General features: G+C 43.0%; 1 protein-coding gene across 3 annotated transcripts in view; it reads left to right on the forward strand.

The window, feature by feature from the left end:
• The window catches only part of RPS6KA2 (ribosomal protein S6 kinase A2), a 473,151-nt gene that overhangs the window by 297,356 nt on the left and 154,402 nt on the right, over positions 1–21,393 (forward strand). For all 3 annotated transcript variants that reach the window (XM_074990258.1, XM_074990256.1, XM_074990257.1), the window contains 2 exons: positions 9,204–9,320; positions 15,809–15,890. In XM_074990258.1, the coding sequence (XP_074846359.1) occupies positions 9,204–9,320; positions 15,809–15,890 (199 nt within the window). The remainder of the gene's footprint in view (positions 1–9,203; positions 9,321–15,808; positions 15,891–21,393) is intronic.

The following is a 21,393-nucleotide window of genomic DNA, read 5'->3' on the forward strand; positions in this document are numbered from 1 at the left end:
CCACAAAATGATGGGGGTCTACGTTAGCTGTTACTCATCAAGAAAGAAATCTTGGTGTCACCGTGTATAGTCCTCTGAAAACATCCATTCAATACGCACTGGCTGTTAAAAAAGCCAATAGAACATTACAAATTTTCTGTCATATCAGCTATCCCTTTTCTAATAGCATATAAATCCATGGTTTGCCCACGTATTGCACGTGTAGCTGGTTACCTCATCTCAAAAAAAGATATGTTGGATTCAGAAAAGAGACAGAGAACCATGACAGAAATAATTAGCAGTGTCGCACAGCTTTTGTTTGAAGAGAGATTGAAAAGACTGGGACTTTTCAGCCTGGAAAGCTGATGACTAAGGGGGATATGATAGTGATGATCTTCAATTTTTCTGTACCATTCTTAAGGACATGTTGTTTACACCTCATAACTCAAGCGCTAGGGGATCACCCAATGAAATTAATGGGCAGGAAGTTTAAAACAAAAGGGAGAACTTCTTCACACAAGGCAGTCAACCTGTGGCACTTTGTTCACCCAGAAATTCTGTTGACTTTGCTGGGAGTTCTGGGTGCAGGATCAGACCTTAAATCATTGACATTCCTGTGCTATGCAAAGCACATAAATTCATAGAAATGTAGGGCTGGAAGGGACCTTTTAAAGTTCATCTAGTCCATTTCTACTCCACTCCTCTTCCTTCCCCAGCACTGATTCAGAATAACTATGCAGAGATTATTTTTAGTGCTTTGCTATCCTTGTAGTTTTTTAGAATTTTTTTTTATAGCAACTAACCTAAATCTCTTTCTGCAGACTTGAGCCCGTTACTAGTCCTGGGGGAAATCTGCAATTTTACTATGGCCCCAAATGCAACAATTGCAAAATTACCCCAATACTAAGTAACTTTTTGTTCTGAATCTGACGAACATGGGGAACAATTGAATACTGTCCTCTTTATAACAGCCTTCAATGTACTTGAAGACAATTATGTTCCCTCATCCTTCTCTTCTCTAGCTTAAACATGCTCGGTTCTTTCAACCTTCTCTCCTGAGTCACAGAAGCATTCTCTGCTACTTTATCAGAGGTGCAGGAACATTTCTCTCTGGCTTTTGTGGTTTTCCATCACAGGCTTTCCACAAATAGGAGCATCAGTTTTGCTTGAGTAATTCTATACCTCTTGCACTGACACACACATTTACAGAAGGTTTAGCTCAGTCGAGGCCGCGTTCCCACTGGCATGCTGGAGGGACAAGTGAGCCGAGAGTGAGAGGACTGGCTGCTGTGCTCGTGACTGAATCCTGATACGTTCATTTTTATATTCTCCCAACTGGACTGATCAAAACTCAGCTTGAAGATTCTGCTCATTTTTTTTTTTAAGAGCAAAATGCTGTAACGCAGTGGTTCCTGACCTGGTGTTGGTGGACACCTGGGGGCTCGAGAGCATATTGAAGGGAGTTTGTGGGGGGAAAAAATAAAAGAGAAATAAAAATGATTGTAGAAAATGTTTTGTGGATTTTTTTTAAATAAATTGCAACATTACAATCAATTAGTATTTTAAAATGAAGTATCTTCTGCAACAGGAAGACCAGCAGACCCTGCTAGGTTGGAGGAGAAAGGCAGCTCAGGCTGCTAGCCTGATCTAGGGAAGCAGCTAAGGCTGCAATGCAGGTGAGAGCAATCTGCAATCAATTAACAAGAGCCAGCTGGTCTGACTGCCATCTGGCTTAAAAAAAGCAGACCAGGCAAACAGGGAAGGCGGAGAAGGTGAGAGAGGAGGTGGAGGAGTTTGGAGAGCCATGGTAAAGGAGAAGGCAAACGCAGATAAGGAGTGGAGAAAGTAATGGCAAGGGAGCTGGGGAGGGAGGAGTAGCTGGACTCCCCTCCCCCGAGCCAGGCTGACAGCCCTGGCCATGAGGAGAGTAGGGAAGGAGACCGGCCAATGGCCCCAAAGAGCAGAGGTAACCACAGCCTACACCTACAGTCAGAGGCAGAAGCAAGGGACCCGAGCCAGACAGAGGGACACCTTGCCACACTTCCAATAACGTTATGAATTCCAGTCCAAAAATCTATGTTGTGGTTGCCTTTTTTGTTTAGTGAAAGTGGATGTAGTGGCTAAAATTGGCTTTGGTGGTGGTTCCCAAATGGTTTAGGGGGTGATTGGGAATCCTCACTAGTGAAAAGGTTGAGAACCACTTGTCTAACTTGATCAGATCTTCAGATATTGCTTTGCCTCATCCTCAAATTCGGATGTTGTAGATCGGACTGAGGGAGCACCTGCACGCCCCTTTGGCTCCTGGTTAAAGTTCCGTCAGCTGTGATACAGTTGCCTATGTTTTCTCCAGTCAGTGGCAGCAGGCACTGTTATAGTTGCGAAACACAGAAAGATTTCCGCGGGCCAAAAGGGCATGGGGAGAACTGGTGGAACTCCTGATCCATCGTCTCTGAATGACAGCTGTGTGAGTGGTAAAATGACACTCATAATGGCGCTAGCTTTAATCACACTGAATAGCATTGTATTCCACAACCGATCCCACTTCTGTCCGTGGGGCTGCTTACAGGATGCACGGAGAGTCTTTTGCCCGGGTGTAACTGCATTGCTGTCAGCCTGTACCTCGGCAGTGCCACAGCAATGTGAACTGTGGCTTGCACTTGTGCAACTTATCCCGGACAAACTACAGTGTGGGGAGGGGGTCCATGAGACACAAATGCTGCTCAGTGGGGGGGGAAAAAGGCAGGACCCTAAATCTTGTGCTCCTTCATTTGGGCATTTGACTCTGGTTAACTGTGTGTGAAAACAGATTCCCTAGCAAATGCTGTACGTTGTGCCCTACCTTAGTTGAATTAAGGGAGAATTCAGCAGCCACAAATGATGCAAAATACTGGGACCAATAACAAGGAAGGTAACCATTTAGAAAGTTTTTTTTCTGCCAGGAAAGAAACAAAAGTCTATTTTTTCCCCTGTATACGAGCTATGCAAAAATGAGGTAGTCTTGGTGACTTGTGGATTCATAGGGTCCTAAACCTGAAACAAGGTTGTGGATTGCTCAGTTTCCTCTCTCCCTTTCCAACTTTGTAGCAAAAAATAAAGTCAGGTAATTGGGTAGCACTATGCAACCCATTAACCTGAAAAATAAGAAAGATTTGTTACTGGGGTTCCACAACAGTCAGATAGTGAAAGAGAGAGATCCATGTGAGTCTGTAGTCTATCGAAACAAAAAAGCAGTCAGGTAGCACTTTAAATACCAACTAAATAATTTATGAGGTGATGAGCTTTCATGGGACAGCTGTCACCATGGCTGTCCCACATGGGCCTGTCCCACAAAAGCTCATCACCTAAACTCATTTTGTTAGTCTTTTTAAAGTGCTACTTGACTGCTTTTTTGTTTTGACACAACTGGCTGATGCCTAAAAGGATGATATGGGGAAATGAAGGTGGGTCTTCAAAACCAGTAGGGATTTTTGGTTTCTCTCTTGAGCTGAAAAAAAGCTTGAATTCCCCCCTCCCCTTGGAATACGCCCAGCGTTTTATGAAAATCCAGCTGCTCTCATGTGTCGTGACTTGGGCACCTACATTCACTAACCACTTCTGAAAATTTAGGTCAGCAAATTTTATATACAGCTCTGCTCCATATCTTACACGTGGGTGGGCTAGAGTAGATAGGTCAGGCCCAAGAGAGACCAGCCTTGCTCTGCTGACAGCTCCATCCTTCAGTACGCTTGTCAACATTATGGTTTGAACCTCTCTGGTCCAGCAACGTGTGGTCTGGCAGGACCCTGGAAGTTGCTGGTCTGGAGAGCACTGGTGGTTGGGATGCAGGGGCCAGCTAGGAGCCAGCAGCAGACGGGTCGTTGATCAGAAGTGGAGACAGATCAACACTTGAGAACCTGGTGGCTAGGAAGGGAGCCTGGGAGCAGGGGCCAGGGGGCCAAGAAAGGTACTGACCTCCCCTGGTCTGGAAAACTCCCTCATTCAAGACCTGTGAGGCCCTGAGGGTGCTGAACCAGGGAAGTGGCACTTTAATTGTCTTTGTTTTTGTCTTGCTTAGGAGACAACTATAACTGGGCTCTTCTAACAACCATCATCCAAATGTCAGTGACATTTTATCACAGACCACTGAAACTCCTGTGTTTATAAATATCTATGAACATGTATAGATTGCAACTGTTCAGCTCAAAATACCCGCCCTTAACTTTTTTTTTTTTTTTTTTTTTTTCAAATTTCCTGTAAAAACCCTTTTGGAACCTCCTAGCTCATCAGGTTTCGCAGTGATGAGTAAGATACAATTCAGTCATGGATTCCAGAACTTTCTGGGACTACATGTAGGGCTAGGCTGAAGCAGCTGTTAAGCCCAGGGCTGCTAGATGAGTAGCCGCTGGTTAGCTGCGTGGCAGCCCCAGGGGTCTGAGGAATGGCTGACCCAGCACTCTGAGGGCCACTGACTGGAACAGCAGTAGTCAACCCATGCCATAGAAACAGCGGTGGAGCTGAAGCAGCTGCAAGTGTTGCCAGGCCTTTGTTTGTACTCCCACCCCTCCACTGCTTCCCCCAGGATACCTTTAGTAAGTCAGGACAGGCCATAGGCGTCCATGAACTTTTGTTTGTTGCTTGCAACCTGTCTGACTCTTACTAAAATGCTCATGACAGAATCCGTAGCCTTGGTGATTTGCTGTGTGCCCTGTGCTCTGTTTGCAGCATAACCTTTTCCTGTCTCAATGCTAGCTGTGCCACAGAGCTAAAACGCTGCCTTTTAGTGATATAATCTCTCTTGTAATTAGAGACCCTGTTTCTGGAATTATTTTAATTTGAAATTGCATTGAAGTATGCAGTGGGGCTCAGCCAACAGTATTTCTAATACTTGTTTTATCCCTCCATTTCAGTCTTCATACCAGTAGCCTAATCTCTGGGCTCCTAGTACACTCTGCTTCCTGAGAACAAGTAACACTATTATCCTTGTGCTAGCCTAGCTGAACCATCTAGTGAGATCCATTACGTGAGTATTGTGCTGCCATAGCAAATGTTTATGGGACTCCATTCTCTGAGGTCCAAACACCCATGCCCCTGTCTCCCAAAGATTTCAGCTAGAGCTGATGACGGTCAGCACATCACAGGAACTGGCCCTATAATATTGTGTCAATAGGACTTTTTGTGAGTTGCTACTTCAGCTGATTGCCTGCCATAGTTTTATACCATTTTGAATCGAGTAACTCCATATACCAGCATTACAGAATCAGTTTTTTATATACAAATATGCTATTCATAGACAAGGACCATGTGTTAGGTGCTGTACAAATTATAGAATAGAAGATGGTCCCTGCCTTGGGAACCTTGCAATCCAAGTACCAGAGAGGTAGCTGTGTTAGTCTGCATCTTTGAGAACAAGAAGTCCTGTGGCACCTTATAGACTAACAGATACTTTGGAGCGTAACAGAGAGAGAGCTGTGCTAGTCTATATACTATCAAAACAAAAAAGCAGTCCAGTAGCACTTTAAAGACTGACAGAATAATGTATTAGGTGATGAGCCTTTCGTGGGACAGACCCACTTATTGAGGTCAGATGTTCTGGAGCATAAGCTTTCATGGGCAAAGCAATACTCATAGACTTTGTGATCTGTTTTGAACTCCTGGCCATTACAGGCCACAGATCAACTTCATTCCTCCCTCCTTCCTTTTCTCACCCACCTCCACCTGTAATGTTGGTTGAGCTACTGAAGTTCTCAAATAATGATTTCAAGGGTTATATAGAACTCACTCGCTTGAAAGTAGCCCATGTTGCTTACTGCAGGGTTATATCTACACTACAGAGATCTTTCGAAAGAAGCTCTCTGGAAGATCTCTCCTGAGAGAACTTCTTTCAACAGAGTGCGTCCATACACAAAACAGTAGATCAAAAGAGCGATCGGCTCTGTTGAAAGAGAGTGTCCACACAGGCCCGCTCTTCTGAAAGAATGGGCTGGGAATCCAAAAAGTAAGTCCTGTGAGGCCTGCTGTTTCCAAAAAAAAAAAAAAAAAAAAAAAAAAAAGGGAGGGGGGAAGGGCAGGTGCCTACAGAGTGTCTACATGTTTTCTTTCTTCTGAAGCTTTCAAAAGTGGCACTTTTTCTGAAACAGGAGAGGAAGAGCTCCTCCGAAAGGAGTGCCGCATTCTTTCAATTTACTTGTAAAAGAACGCTTTTTGTGTGTAGACACTCTGGACACCCTGAGATCTTTCCAAAGAGCCCCCTTCTTTTGAAAAACCTTTCAAAAGAATTTGCTAGTGTAGACACAGTGGTTAGGAAGGTATACAACACACAGGGCCTCTGCCAATTGCACCCAGGGGAAAATTCATTCCTGACCCCCAAAAATGGTGATCAGTTGGCTGCAGAGTGTGTGGACAGCACCCCGCAGCCAGACACGTGGGAAAGAATTCTCTGTCGTACCCTCCATAAAACTTAAGCTCAGCCTTGAAGACCAGTTAAGTTTTTTGAACCTATTTCTAGAGTTATGCACAGATAAAAATGTCTAGCCATGGCTGCAGATTCAGTGGCTAGACACCGGGGTCTACAGGGCTTTGCTCCCAAGAGCCACTGCAGCCAACAGAGAGGAGCTTGATACTGTTGCATCCATGGCAGCCCCTCCCAGCAGCACAGCTGCACCACCTCTAGCACCACTCCGCAGCTGCAGCACCTTTTTTTGGGGGTGGTACAGTCCTAGTGAGAAAGGTGCGGCTGCCCTGCCGGGAGGAGCTGTTAGCTTGAGATGCTGGGTCCTGGGCATGATGGAGCCATGCTGGCTTCCAGGTACAATGGTACCATGTTCTTCTCTGTTGGCCGCTATTTCGGTCCACACAGGACTTTATCCTGTGCTGCCATGGAAGGGTGTTCCAGAGCTTCACTCCTCAGGTGGTTTGAAAGCTGTATTTAATTTCAAGACTAAGCTCGTTGAAGGCCAAGGAGAGTCGGTCACAGTTGACTGGCTCAAGCAACCTGTGACCTTTGCCCTTCACTTCCCTGGAAGGAGGTTTAAGCTCATAAAGTTCAATGTGAATGAAACAACTACCATTAGTAAAAACAAATAGTCCTGTGGCACCTTCGAGACTAACATATATTGGATCATAAGCTTTTGTCAGATGCAAACTACCATTTATGCAGCTGAGGACCGATAGCAGGAGACGGCTTGTGGCAATTCACAAGCATCCTGCCTTTCTAGTGTTTGAGAGAACGTCATGCTTGCTCCCAGAAACAGAGTAAGCAGACGGAAGTATTTTGGCATGCCTCTGAGCGTTTGAAATGAAGTCAAACCAAAGCAAAAAGATCTTCCATAGGAAGTGGTCTAAACCTCATTTCTTGAGGTATTTAACAGTGCACTGACCCTCTCATTAAAAATTGGTAGGTCTAATATTAGTTCTTGTGTGTCCTTTTTAACAATCTTTTTGTGGTATTAATTTTCTTTGTAACTAATTCAATTGCTGCTTTATTATAAGTTCCAAATTAATCACCTTACATTTTTTGCTATTCTAGGGAAATAATACATTTTACTAATATTCTTTCAGCAAACAAAATTAGCAACACCTTAGCAATTTCCTATATTCCTGTAACTATATACCTTGAACTCAAGAGGGTACATTATTTTTAAGAAAAACATATGGAATATGCTTCAGGTTATAGGCATGTGATACTCATTATCAATATGAATGTATAGACAGAAAACTATTGTATAACTGTAATTTGCTAATGCAACTTGAAAGCAGTGTGTGAAATTCTAGCTCCAGAGACCTGAGAGTTTTGTTAAGTCTTGCATGCAGTCCAGATTTCATCCAGAGTATTTTGGGAACAGACAAGAGTGGTGAAGAGACGAGATACCAGTAGTACTGGGGATTTTGTTTTGATGTTTATAAAAATGGGACTAGTTTTGTTTGGGTTTTAGGTTTTGCCAACACAAAACCAAGATTCATTTAGATCTCGGTTGCATTTCTCCTTTGGACCCAGAGTTCAGGAGTATGAGGAGACGGGTCTGGTTTTAGCCCATTTCTATATGAAACAGAGAAAAACTATGCATATATTAATCTAGCATCTGAGTAAGTGCTATGTACAAGAGTAAAGTATGGCTGAGTTGGAAAAGACTTGTTTTGTGATAGTGGTATCAGTAAGTTGACACTTAAGCATAGTGAGTTGAATGAGATACTTCTGGGATTCACACTAGATAAGAATAAATCTGCTGCGAAAGTCAGTCAAGTAAACCACCTTGATGCCATGCCTTACAGAAAGTCTAGGGCTGTTCCTATGATCCTGAGGAGCTCACGCGGGTCTGGCAAATAATTTTGTGCAGTGTCCCTTCAGTTGACACAATGACAAGTCTAAATTGTTACCCAGCATATGACTGTTCATCAGATATATAGCAGAGGCTGGACTGCTGAACACATGCTTATGGCTTCACAACTATTCAAACATTTAGGCTAGTGCTTAACTTTAAGCACAGAGTTTTGCAGCATCAGGAGCCCCATTCAGTGTGCATTTTCAAAGGGTGCCTCTGTGTCAACAATGCTAATATTCCAAAGAAGTCTAGAAAACGAGACATGAGGGGCCTCGTTCTGAGAGAGGAGGGGATGTGGGGAGGACACAGTAAGGAAATGTCGTCCTGCTGCTGCTGCCGCCCCAGTGGCATGTGGGATTTGTAAATCTTGCCATTTGGAATGTTGCTAGTAGTAATCTTTCATCATTCCTTCAGCTAAACGTGCAGCAGCACTATGAGCAAAATCTCTCCGTCACCAGTGTAGAGTCTCTCCTTAAAGATAATAAAGCTGCAAGGTTTTAGGTGACTGTAAGTCGTATCTTTGGACAGAGTAGGGTGTAGTTGGAAAGGAATGCACTACAGTACTACAGCACCTATACATACATCACTGTGATAAATAAGGTCTATGATGAACAGGCATCCTGAGCCGAATGAGGCATCAATTATTTACTCCAATGTTTCAATTTACAGGTTCTATTTCTATCTATTCACATCATGAAGTTTCATAAGCAGAAGCAGTGGGATGCTGACTTCTTGCAGTTGGACTCACGATGCTGCCCTGAAAATAGGTCCTAGTATATACATGCTTCATATTTGGCAGAGCATCGTTTGTATTCTCCAAAGATTTTAGTATTAGGGATTTAATTGCAGAAACAAGTGTGGTGGGATTTAAATAAATATTGTGTGTTTTCACTCAGTAACAGCTGTGGTTTTTTTAATCTTTCACAGGAAGAAGGTATAGTAAAGGAAATAGACATCAGTCATCATGTAAAGGAAGGTTTTGAAAAGGCGGATCCTTCACAGTTTGAGTTGCTGAAAGTACTGGGGCAAGGTTCCTATGGAAAGGTAATTTTCTACAGTATGTAATTATTCAGCTATGCCTTATGACAAGATAACATAATGGACCTAATAATGCTTTAAATGCCACTAGTACAATTCCATTGAAGTCAGTGAAGTTGGGCAGAATTGCATATTTGTCTTTTACTGGGATCATTTGTACAACAGGCTGGGGGATAATGCTTATGCCACTAGACCTAAAACCATACTGTTACCTTCACAAATTTCTTTATCCCTTCTGCACTTCAGAGACACACACACCTTTAAGCAATCCCTAGGGCTCAAGGTGTGACCTTGTTAATTTAAACTCCTACCCTTACCCAATTCCTTGGACTCAGGGCATAATTCCCTGACGGTGTGCAAGATCTGTGCCACTGGAAAAAGCCTTACACAGTAATATTTTTATTCTTTATTTGCAATTCTCAAGAAAGTAGAATATACGCTAAGCACACAGTGCCATGTTCACCAATCCCGATAAAGGGCAGCAGACTTCCCCTGTTGGACAAACAAAGTCTCCCTCTCTGGATGTTGGTTGCTGCAGCTCTGGTCTTGGGGGTGAGTCTTTGGAGTTTTTTTCCCCCCTCTTCCTCTTCTTGCTGTTTTTCCTTCTTTTTTTCTTTTCTTCTGCCCTGCTTACTTTCTTGGACTCCAGTTTAAGTAATGAAACTTGAGTTCTGCTTAGCTATACTTTGACCAATTATTTTAGCATTATTTTACCAACCAGTTGTAATGTACTGTAACACAATTACCCAGTCAATCATAGCCCACCACCTTAATTGAATTTACACCTAGCAAAATTAATTATACAGCAGACAGAAATAATTTAAACTAGAGAGAGAGCACACAGAAAACAATAGAAAAGTGAGGACAATCATCATAGAATGGGGATTCCACAACCTCAGTTACTAATATGTAGCTTTTTGCCAGATGAAATTCTGTTAACTATGTTTCTTTTCCCATCTTGAGATGTGCTTTCTTTTATTTGGTGACAGTGGGTGGCATTAGGATGTGGTCTCCTTCTTCTTAACAGCCTGGTGTGACACTATTATAAGGAGATTTAGATAGAATGTAAGAATGTGACTGCCAGCTCTCTAGTTACTGGTGGCTGCTGCTGCTCTTTATTCTGGCTGCAGAAGAGCTCTAGGCCTCTCAGTATAGTTACAGAAAAACCATATTTGTTACACTGCATGTTATGTAATCCGGTCCTTGTAGCATTACCACCACCACCCCTGCAGCTGATCCAGACTGTGCTTTTCAAGGAGGTTTGTGGGAGCCAGGCACCCAATTCCCATGGACTTTCAATGAGATTTGGTGGCATTGTCCCTCAAGTCCCTTTTGAGAATCATGTTCTGAGCACTGGGGAGCCCAGATTTCATCCTCAATGAGCGAGATAACAGCCACTAAAGTTAAAGCATGGGATTGGGAGTCAAATGTTCAAGTTCCTGCTCTGCCAGTGACCCCATGTTGTCCTGAGCTTTCTCTTACCTCCTCCAGGCTTCAGTTTCCCCATCTATAAAATAAAATGGAGTTTCCTCTCAGCGGTGCAGTGAGAACTTTACCATGCTCAGATGAAAAGCACTCCCCCTTGTTAATGCCCACAAAAGTCATGTTTGTGCACATATTCCATTCTTCTTTAAATCCCTGTAGTCTGGGTGGAGCATAGGTCATCTACAAGTCTCCTCCACTTTACTCTGCCTCAGGACAAAGCTTTCAGCTGTGTGCTGTTCCATGGCTATGTGCATGTTATACATGTCTGTTACAAAACAAAATACAAAGACCATAAACCCACACTTGAATGTTCTTTGGTTGAGCTTCTACATTTTTATGGTCTGGATTCATGGTAACACCAAACCTTTGGATGTGTGATCCTCAGTGGTGGCTGGCAAGCCTAGTTAAAACCAGGTGTCAAAAATCCTTGCTCTAAGTTCATTTTTCTCGGTTTGTTTGAAAGCATATTCCCTAGACCTGAACCAGAATCAGATTCAGTCCAGCTTACTCAAGAAGCTGATTTACTCCTGGAATCAACTGTGTTACACCAGAAGAAGATGTGGTAACAGTATGACAGCGTCTACAGTGGCACATGACTGTGAGCACCATCCTCAGGGCAGATACTCCAAACTGGTTGCATGATGTAGAATTAGATTTCACCTGCCCAATAACAAGTGTGAACACCTGAAGCAGAATAACACTCACCTTGTAGTCACAGACAGTCCTCTTGAGCATTCCAGCCTATCTTGCTGCCCAGGCAAACCAGACTACATGATGGTCACTTGACATGAAAAATCACAATACTGAGTTTACTTCTAGGTCCAAAGTAGCAATCAGTCACTTACCCCGGTCATGTGTACTGAGATCTCAAACTAAAGACAATGCCTGTAGCCAGTCCTGTAACAAACTAACTAAACATTTACAAAGGGGGAAAAGTTATTTTCAAGGTTCAAACAGGAAACAAATACACACAAATGAGTTAGTCTTAATTTTAAAATGGTCATATAAACTACTAGGATAAGGGGTTCTGTATGTACTTTAGGGCTGACTCAGGCCCAGCGGCAAGGGGATCTCTTGTTTATGTTTAGGATCTTTGCCCCTCCAAGTCCAGACAGCATAAAGATCCTGCTTTTCTCTTGTCTGGGATTTTTATCCCTTCTCCCAGAATCCGAGCTGATGGGATGAGTTTATGCAGAGGTTTCCACTTTGTGGAGGAAGCCAAGGATGCAACCAACGAAGTTTCTGTCCTAAATGCTACACAAGGCTTCCTTTGCCTTCAGTGGGCCACTTTGTGTATGGGACAAACCTTGATCTTAATACATCTCTTCCAGCCCCACCTCTCCTCCCCCAGGCTTGCTGAAAGCCACGATGCCTTTTGAATTAGTGAAAGACCAGCTAATGCTACAAACCGCCACCTAATTGGTAAAGCTCTGCAACTTCATTTATTAATGAAGCTGTTGTAAAGGCCAACAGGTCAAATTTTGGCACTCCGCCTCGGAAGGGTTGTTGACCCCTAATCTGGAAGATTAAGGCTAGATCTACACTTGGGTGGAAAGTTGATTTGTGATACACAAATCTATCTATGCCATTAGCGTAGCTAGAATTGACATATCAGAATCAGCTTTTTTACCTAGTGTAGATCAGGGCTCTTCAGGCTCACGCTGATGTCTCTTACTCCACACTATAGCACAGAGTACCAGGCTCAATGACCAAGCCCAGGTAGATCGATTTTGCTGTGTCTTAACACACGCAGGAAAATCAAACTCTGAAAGATCGACCAGGGCACGGTCAAACGTCAGGTAAGTAAAGATTCAACCTTAGCAGCTTTCCTAAACACTGCAAACACAGTCAGAAGACAGGATACTGAGCTAGATGAACCTTTGGTCTGAGCCAGTATGGCCGTTCTTATGCTTGCATAATACATAAGGGAATTTAGAAACCTTGGTGCTCACTGGCAAATGCATGACTTGCAACTCTGCATAGGAAAGACCTGTGCACATGCATGCGCACGTGTGTTTTGAATATCTGCGTTTAAAAAAACAGAGTCAGGCAGACCGGGTAAGCATAGGCTGCTGCTGTGTGATGCAATGCCTTAACAAGAAAGGAGGGGATGGTAATGGAAAGTTTGTTCTTTCAAAACCAGCAATTGGCACCTGTCCTTGTTCCAAATGCCCCAGCTCTCTTTTTCCTGTAGTAGTTTCTCATGACCAAAATTAATCAAATTTTTTCAGCATATGGTTATAATACTGCAGAAGTGGTTCAAGGCCATCTTAGATTGTATGCTGCATTTTACTATCAGTCATCTAAACTGTCTGTTTACAGTCACCATTTCACAGCTGAAGTAGCTAGTCCCTGGTGCCACAGAAGTGCTTACCAAAGAAAGACTTGGTCTTAAGTCATCATTCAGTGAGCTACATGAAATAGGTTAGTGCATTCAATACCACAGCAGGCTCTAATTGGCACCTCAGCCAAGAGGCCTGGGATCGAATGCCCCTAGAATGCTAACCACCTTTTCATTCCAGTGAGGGTCCCAGTGCAGCTGACTGGCTTGTTGGGCCCCTGGACAAGATGGGGTTGGCTGTCTACCCTGGGAGGTATAGGGCAGGGGGCTAACTCCCCCCTAGTACCACCCAGAGCGTGCCACTTTTGGCTGTGGTGGTGACTTAAAGGACCCAGGGCTGTATCTGCAATAGCTCCCACAGCCAGGAGCCCCTGACACTTTAAAATTGCTGGGCTCTGGGGCAGCTGCTGCCTTTGCCCCCACTATCAGCGGGTCTGAATGGTCCCTGCAGTTTAGGACAAGGTGAGGAATCTTGCTGGAGTTGCTTACACTGTTCCTGTCAAGGTTTTCCTCACCATAATGTCTGAGATCCTTGTTTAACTCAGTAGTGTGTTGGCTCCAGCTGGTAGCCATGACAAGTGAAGATTTGACAGTTCTGGAGATTAATGCTCTGGCGGGAGTCTAGGAGAGCTGAAAGTCCTCAGCATTTCTGAAAATCTTATTTAGGTGCTCCAATAATGACTTAGGGATGTAGCTTCAGAAAAACCACACAATGAGGGGATTTAAACCATTCTCTTTGCCTTCCACTGTACCTTTAAGAATAATGAAATACATCATTTTGCAATAGAATGCATTTTTGTTTGTTCCCTTTCCCTTTCAGTGTGGTAATTATGTTGATGTCCTCTAAAACAGCACACAACGTTCCTTGACTCATTTGTTTTGGGCAGGAAAGCAGACCATGCTACACAGAACAGCTGACAAATGACTAATAACTTAAGCTGATGATTTTTTCTATTGCAGCCATAGGCATATTACTGGCTTTGCAAGATTATACAACATACTGTGAGGGTTATTTCTTGCCCCCCCGCCCAATATTTCAGTAATTCCTGTTGAACATCCCTGAAGGTATAGTGTTCTGTCCTGCTGAAAACACAGGGTTTCTTATGAAACATACTGGGTATGTCTACACTTATGAAAAACTTCTAGGAATAAAGGGATTTTGATGTTTGCAGGGTCCTTTCAAAAAGGACCCCCATGCAGATGAGCCGTGCATGAGTGAAATGCAGCACTTTCGAAGTGCCGCGGCTGGCGGCATGCTAATGAGGCACTGAATATTTATTTCAGTGCCTCATTAGTATTCTCCCATCTGTCCTTTAGCGCGGCCATTTCCAAGTTTTTCATAAGTGTAGACATGGCCTCTTTCTCATCCTGCCCACTTGATTGAGAGTGAGATACCATGATGCTTTTTAAAGGTGAATAACAGTGCTGAAACTCTGAGGTTTAACGTGACTTTTTCCCCTCTTCCTATCCCTATGTTACCAGACACTATTTCTGAGTAAAGCCGAGTGAAATGTACCCACGCACATTTCTGTGAATAGTTGGATTTTTTAAATGATTAGTTTTGGCAGTGTCCTCTTCTTTCTGCCTTTATTGCCGAGCTGGATATTTGGGGTCCCCTGGCTCTGTGCATGGATTAATTCTGTAATAAAAATGGTCCGTTTGCCCAGAATAGCAAAAAAAAGGAGGAGGACTCGGATGTTCCCAAAACATCTGTGTGCAGCATTTCAGGAACAGGGAGTAGAAACTTACCTAGAAATACACACGTTAGAGCTGACATGTCAGACACATCCCTGTCATCCCTATAATAATAGGGATCTCACTCAGATGTACTCTGGAGTATAACCAGTTTGGATTATCTGCCCTAAGGTTGGTGCTCAGAGTCATGCACCACTGTAGACATTGTCATACTGTTACTCCATCTTCTGCTGGTGTAACACAGTTGGTTTCAGGAGTAAGTCAGTTTCTTGAGGTAAGGTGGACTGAGCTCACCTTAACATGAATGTAAATGAAAAGTACGTTTTAAAGTTGTAGCTGCAGAGAAGCCAGATTTTGCACTTTGAGTGCACAATTATTGGTGGGAGAGCCACACACTTATCAGATCAGGAAACAAAGCACCAAATCACACTCCTGTCATGACCGAACATTTTTGCATTTCTTCTGCCAGCAACAGAAGTCCTGAAATACCTCAGAGAACAGATTCTCTGACTGTATATCTGGCCTTTGTGAAACCTGTAAATACTGGATGTTAACTGAAAGACCCTACTCTGCTGAGATTTCTTGCCTTATTGATCAGGGAGGTCTGAATAATTTGGATAGCTTCAAATGAAATCTTGGGAGGCTTATAGTGAATGAACTAAATTGCTGATTTCTCTTTTTTCCCTGTTGTCCCAAAAGTCACCTGGGACTAGATAGTAAGGAATTCCTGCATATATATATATATATATATATATATATATATATATAATAAAATTTTAAAAACTGGGTTTGTTTGTATATTAGCAGAGTCAAAAGGTGTAATAGTAGGGATATCACTCAGATGTACTCTGGGAAAGTTGTTATTTTTTCCTTAGAATTCTTGTTGTCTCAGTACTCATTACTCCATCAAATTCAGAAAATGCTAGCCTCTCAAACCCCATCACTTGATTATATAGATGTCTTACTTTTTCAGGTTTTTCTGGTGAGGAAGATCAAAGGATCTGATGCTGGCCAGCTTTATGCTATGAAGGTACTTAAGAAAGCAACTCTGAAAGGTATGGATTAAGACACCGGGCTGAAAACTCTATCTCTGTGTCTGTCTCTCTCTCGTGCTATAGAAATTATTTTTGTTGTGATGTTTAGTATCTGTTAGCATGGTTTTGGAGGATCTGAGAACACAAAATCATGTTCCTATCAGCCTCCACCGTTCTATAGCCTCATAATGGATTCAACATATTAAAACTCTATACTTTGTGTCACTTTGTGCCTTGAAATAAATGCACCCACATTTTACAAAGAGAAGTTATTTGCAAGAGCAAATGATAGATGAGGAAATAACTCTTGCAAATCAGCAGTGTGCGAAGATGTTTTCATTTGTACCTGCGGTAAATAACAAGCAGTGTTGTTTGTGGGGATCACATTAGAGTCTAGTTCTGAAAATTGGTCCCTTAAATTTTTACATGAAAAAGTGAGGGGTTTTTTTCATACCTGTTCAGCCATTTTAATAAAATGCTTGATGATGTTGTCGTCATTATTGCCAGGAGAGAAAGTTGTATTTTGTGTTCATAATAACTAAAATGCTTAGGCAAGGAAAGTTGTGCAGTTATTGTTAAGGAAAAAAGTAAATAATGAAGGTAAAGAAACTGTTCTTCAACTTGTAATAGATATTATAACTGAATCTAAGTAGCCAAGGCAGACTTGGCTGCCATAATGAAAAAAAAATCATGTTTTTCTGGGTTTTTTTTTAATTTTATTCCTGTTATCACTCTGCTTAAGAGTTCAGTGAATAAGTTCACTTGCTTTGGGTTTTTTGTTTGCTGACCATATAGTATGGGAAACAGAAATTAAATAAGGATTTTGGTATTTGATAATGCTGCATTATTTAGTTACTATTTTAATGCGGATTATTTATAGGACTTCTGGGGTTCCTTTTAATTTGCATATAAGTGGTGGCATCTCTGTTTTTGAACTTGGTTTAGTGAGCATTTCAGTGGAGTAGGCCACAGTATTAAAGACCTAAGACTGCATCCTACAACAAAGACGTTAAGGGATTACAAAAGGAGACATCTGAACTGGAATTTATTCTCAAATTCGACACTTTGCACCTTTGTCTTAATAGAGATGGCAGTTATCTTACGCATTACAGAACAACCCAATAGTCAAGTAGCACTTTTAAAGACTAATAAAATAATTCATTAGGTGATGAGCTTTCGTGGGATGGATCCACTTCTTCAGGTCTATAGCATTTCCAGTACAGACTGACAGTAAGACAGCACAGAGTTTAAAAAAAAAAAAACACCCTGACCAATCAGATACATGGAACTAAAGGGTGGGGGAGTTAAGGGGAGAGAATCTAATAGTCTTGTCTAAGATAAGATAATTACAAGTACCACAGAAAGGGAAATGGTCCTTGTAATGCACGAGATAATTGCCATCTGTATTGAGACCAAGTGTTAAATGTGTCATATTTGATCATGAACTCCAGTTCACACATCTCCCTGTGTAATCCACTATTTAAGACTCTCTGTTGTAGGACACACATTCTCAGGTCTTTAACAGAATGGCCCACTCCACTGAAATGCTCACTGACTGGTTAAAGTATATTAAGATATCAAGATTCCTAATGGCTGCTTTGCATCCATTTGTTCTTTGGCAAAGGGTTTGCCCAGTTTGTCCAATGTACATAGTTAAGGGGAATTGCTGGCCCATGCTAATTTATAACATTGGTTGAGGTACAGAATAATGAGCCCCTGATCTTGTAATTACCATGGTTAGGTCCAGTGATGGTATCTCCAGAATAAACATGTGGACAAAGTTAGCAACAATATTTGTTGCAAGGAAAAGTTCCAGGATTGGTATTACTGTGGTGTGGCCTGTGGTATCTAGTGAGAATTTTCATAAGGTTAGGAGGTTGTCTATAGGAGAGAGCAGGCCTCTCATCTAGGGCCTTCGGAAGTGTAGGATCATGTTCAAGTATGGATTGTAGGTTTCTGATGCTGTGCGGTAGGGGTTTGAGTTGGTGGCTATAGGTAATGACAAGTGGTGTTCTGTTGTTGACCTTCTTGGACCTATCTTGAAGTAGCTGCTTTCTGGGTATTCATCTGGCCCTGTCAATTTGTGTTTTTACTTCTCCTGGTAGGCAATTAAGTTTTGTAAATTCTTGGTAGAGATCTTCAAGTTTTTGGTCTCTGTCAGTAGAATTGGACCAGATGTGATGGTGTCTAAGGGCTTGACTATATATGATAGATTGTGTGGCATTACAAAGACAGCTTCCTCATCTTTTGTATTTGTAGTGATCTCAGTCAAGTCACTTAACAGACACTTGGAGTAAGGAATTCTGTTCCCCTCCTTCCACCCTTTGCCCCCACCCCAGCTGATTTGTCAGTGTTCATTTTTTTCCCTATCTCTGTTATATATTCATTGTGCCCGTTAATTTTCAACACTATTTCCAGATCTGAAGAAATGGATCTGTCCCACGAAAGCTCATCACCTAATAAATTATTTTGTTAGTCTTTAAAGTGCTACATGACTGCTGTTTTTGTTTTATGTTTAGTTAAATGTATTTGAAAAGTAGAAAATATCTTACTATTGGTACAAAGTAACAGTATTAACTGATTCTCATTATATATTTGAAAACTCACAGGCTCAGATTTCAAAAATGACAAATGATTTCTGGGTGCCTAACATCTCTCAAGTTGGATATTTACAATCATTAGTCATTCTAGATTATCTTGATTATGACTAATAGCACAGTAGATATCCCGTGGCTAATGACATCACACAGTAATTCTCTTGCACACTAACTAAGTCAGGCAAACAGAAAACTAAGCACTCACATAGTGCTTTCTGATGTCAAAGCTCTTTATAAACATTAATTACAAAGCTGAAGCCGCTGCTGGTCTTTCAGTTTAGAATGCATATAGAAGAGTTTGCACTCTGCTCTTTTCCTAGAATAAACAGCCATCTAAATATATCTGATGCTAATCGATAAGTGCGTGCGTGCGTGCATGCACACATGCTTATAATGGAGCAAATTCTCAAGTCCTTATTCAGTCATATTTTGCAGCACCTTGGTTGATCAAAACTCTGTTTGCGCCGCCTGTGAAAATAGTTTTTGTTCTGCGACAAATCTGAGGAAAGAACACATAGCTTGTTACTCTTTTTGTGAAACCACAAAATCATAACCCTTCCTGTATGAGAATTTCATATTTTTAACATCCCCATATCAATGAGTAAAGTCTTTGGATCAAAAATGATCACTGGCTTTCCATCTGTGTAACACACAGTGTACACTCATCACCTAACAAATAATTGGACCTCTGGTGTTGTAGCTGGGTTAGGTTTTGTCTCCACTTGCAAATGATTAACAGTTTTGTCGTTCAAAGATGCTTAACCCCCCCAAGTGACAAAAGCTTTGCCATGGGAAGTGCAAGTATCAACGCTCATGGGGCTAAAAGTATTTTGTCAGCAAAAGTGTCTACAAAAAGCATTCATACATGCTGACTTTAGCAGCAAAGCTGTGTTGACACAAGCTTGTGACTGAAAGCTGCATAGTATAGATATAGCCTTCGTCCCAGGATGTTGAGACGACGAGGTGGAATGCATGGGTAGTGGGTATTTTAGGCAGCGAAAGGTAATACCTTCACAACCTGCCTCACCTGGTGCTGCTCATGCTCTGCTGGAGGCCCTGAGGGTGCTGAGCAGCTGCAGTGCCTGCTGGTTCCCTGGGGCTCCTTGAGCCCCAGGTCCTATTGTGTGTGGAGGCAAGGGGCTGGACTCTGACCAGAGTGGGGGGCAGGGCCTTGACCAGAAGGGAGGTGGTTGGGTAGGGGTTCTGCCTCCCAAACAGTGGGGTCACCCACCATCCATGGTGGAACTGATTGTTTCACGTAAGTGGCTAACACATTTCAAGGTGAAGTGGCCCATTAGCACCATTCTGGTCATGAGGGGGAGAAGGGAAACCAGGGTGAGGTTATTAGCAAGTTAGAGATTGTTGTAATTGCTCGTAAATCCAGTGTCTCTTCAGTCTGACTTCTAGTGGCCGAGCAGAAAAAAAAAATAAGCTCCTCACAGGCTCATCTTTTGAAGCTTTTATGCAAGTTCTGTGTTGAGGATGGGGACAGAGGTCAGATCCATGCCATGGGCATTGGGTATCAGAGGAATATCCAGGTGTGGCCTGCCCACTCTCCATACCGAGCCCTCCCTGGCTTCTGGAGGGCTCTCCATTCATGGCTGGATGCCCAGCCTCCCCATGCTCTGTGGTCTGGAAGGCTAGGGCTGCATTCCCCTACAGCTCTGCACTTCTGGCCTGGGAAGGCTGTGACCATGCTTGGGGTGAGGGGAGCAGAAGTCTGTAGGAGCCAGTGGCAAGGGGCATGGGTCAGTGGCCATAATAGGGTGGCTCTGGTGTGTGTGAAGGGACTTGGGGGCTAGCCTTCCCCAGCCAGCAGGTCCCCCCCTACCCATAGTCAGATAAGTGTTGGCTTGAGTGAAAAGTATTGACACACAGGTGATCTGGTGTGTTTTGTTTCTGATGCTTCTGTGCTGGTCTGCCAACTGCAGGGGTGAGGCAACGGGCAACTGTCCCAGGGCCTGGCAATTCAGAAGAGCTTGGGGCACCTGGCCGCTGCCAATACTATGGCAGTGGTGGTGTCCAAAACCTCAGGCCCTTTAAATCACTGCAGATGCCCCAGGTGGCATGGTCCAGGCAGCACTGAAGGTTAGCTGGGGTGGGGCAGCACAATGTGGATGGCACAGAGGACTGGCTGCCATGGGCCACAGGAGCACAAAGTTGTTCCCTCATCCCCATCTTGCCCAGGAGCCTAGCAATTCTCTCTCTTCCCCGCCCCCCCATTTCTGTTTGAGTTCCTTTGTGCCTGCAGTAATTGTCTGTCCGCATTCACTCACATTGTGGTTGGAGTATTAGTGCACCGGATGTGATGCACCACATGGTGATAGGCACATGTAAGACCTTGGCGTCTTAGAAGATGTGTTGTGGGGAGTGTTGACATCCATAGCCAAGGAGAGATGTCTGCAGACTTTACATTTGCTCTGGTCTGGTGCTGCTTTGAGTTGACATGTCTTGGTCTGTGGGGAACCTGCTTCTGATGAGGAGTTTGGAGAGGTGGCAATAGTTTGAAGGACAAGATAAATTCTACAGAATTCTACATATCTCTCATAAACCCACCCCAACAACCATCTGCATGCTTCCCAAGGTACACAAGTAAGGGAACCCAGGCAGACCCATCGTCCCTGGTCCTGGCGGTCAGAATAACAGAGTATTAACAAAATATTGGGACTGATAGAAATTATCCTCAAACCACTCATGCCACTAGTGACTGTTTTCCTCCAGTGCTCAAATGACTCCTTGCACAAACTCCACAATATTGACAACCTCCCTCCGAATACCATCCTTGCCACAATGTGCATCACCTCCCTGTACACAGACACTCCTCACAATGATGGAACCGCTGCCTGTCTCAAATATTTACTCACTTGGCTACCTATGGCACACACGTGGCCAAACTCATCCAATTCATCCTCACTCATAACAGCATC

This window comes from Carettochelys insculpta, chromosome 3, assembly GCF_033958435.1.
Source record: "Carettochelys insculpta isolate YL-2023 chromosome 3, ASM3395843v1, whole genome shotgun sequence".
NCBI classification, from domain to species: Eukaryota; Metazoa; Chordata; order Testudines; family Carettochelyidae; genus Carettochelys; species Carettochelys insculpta.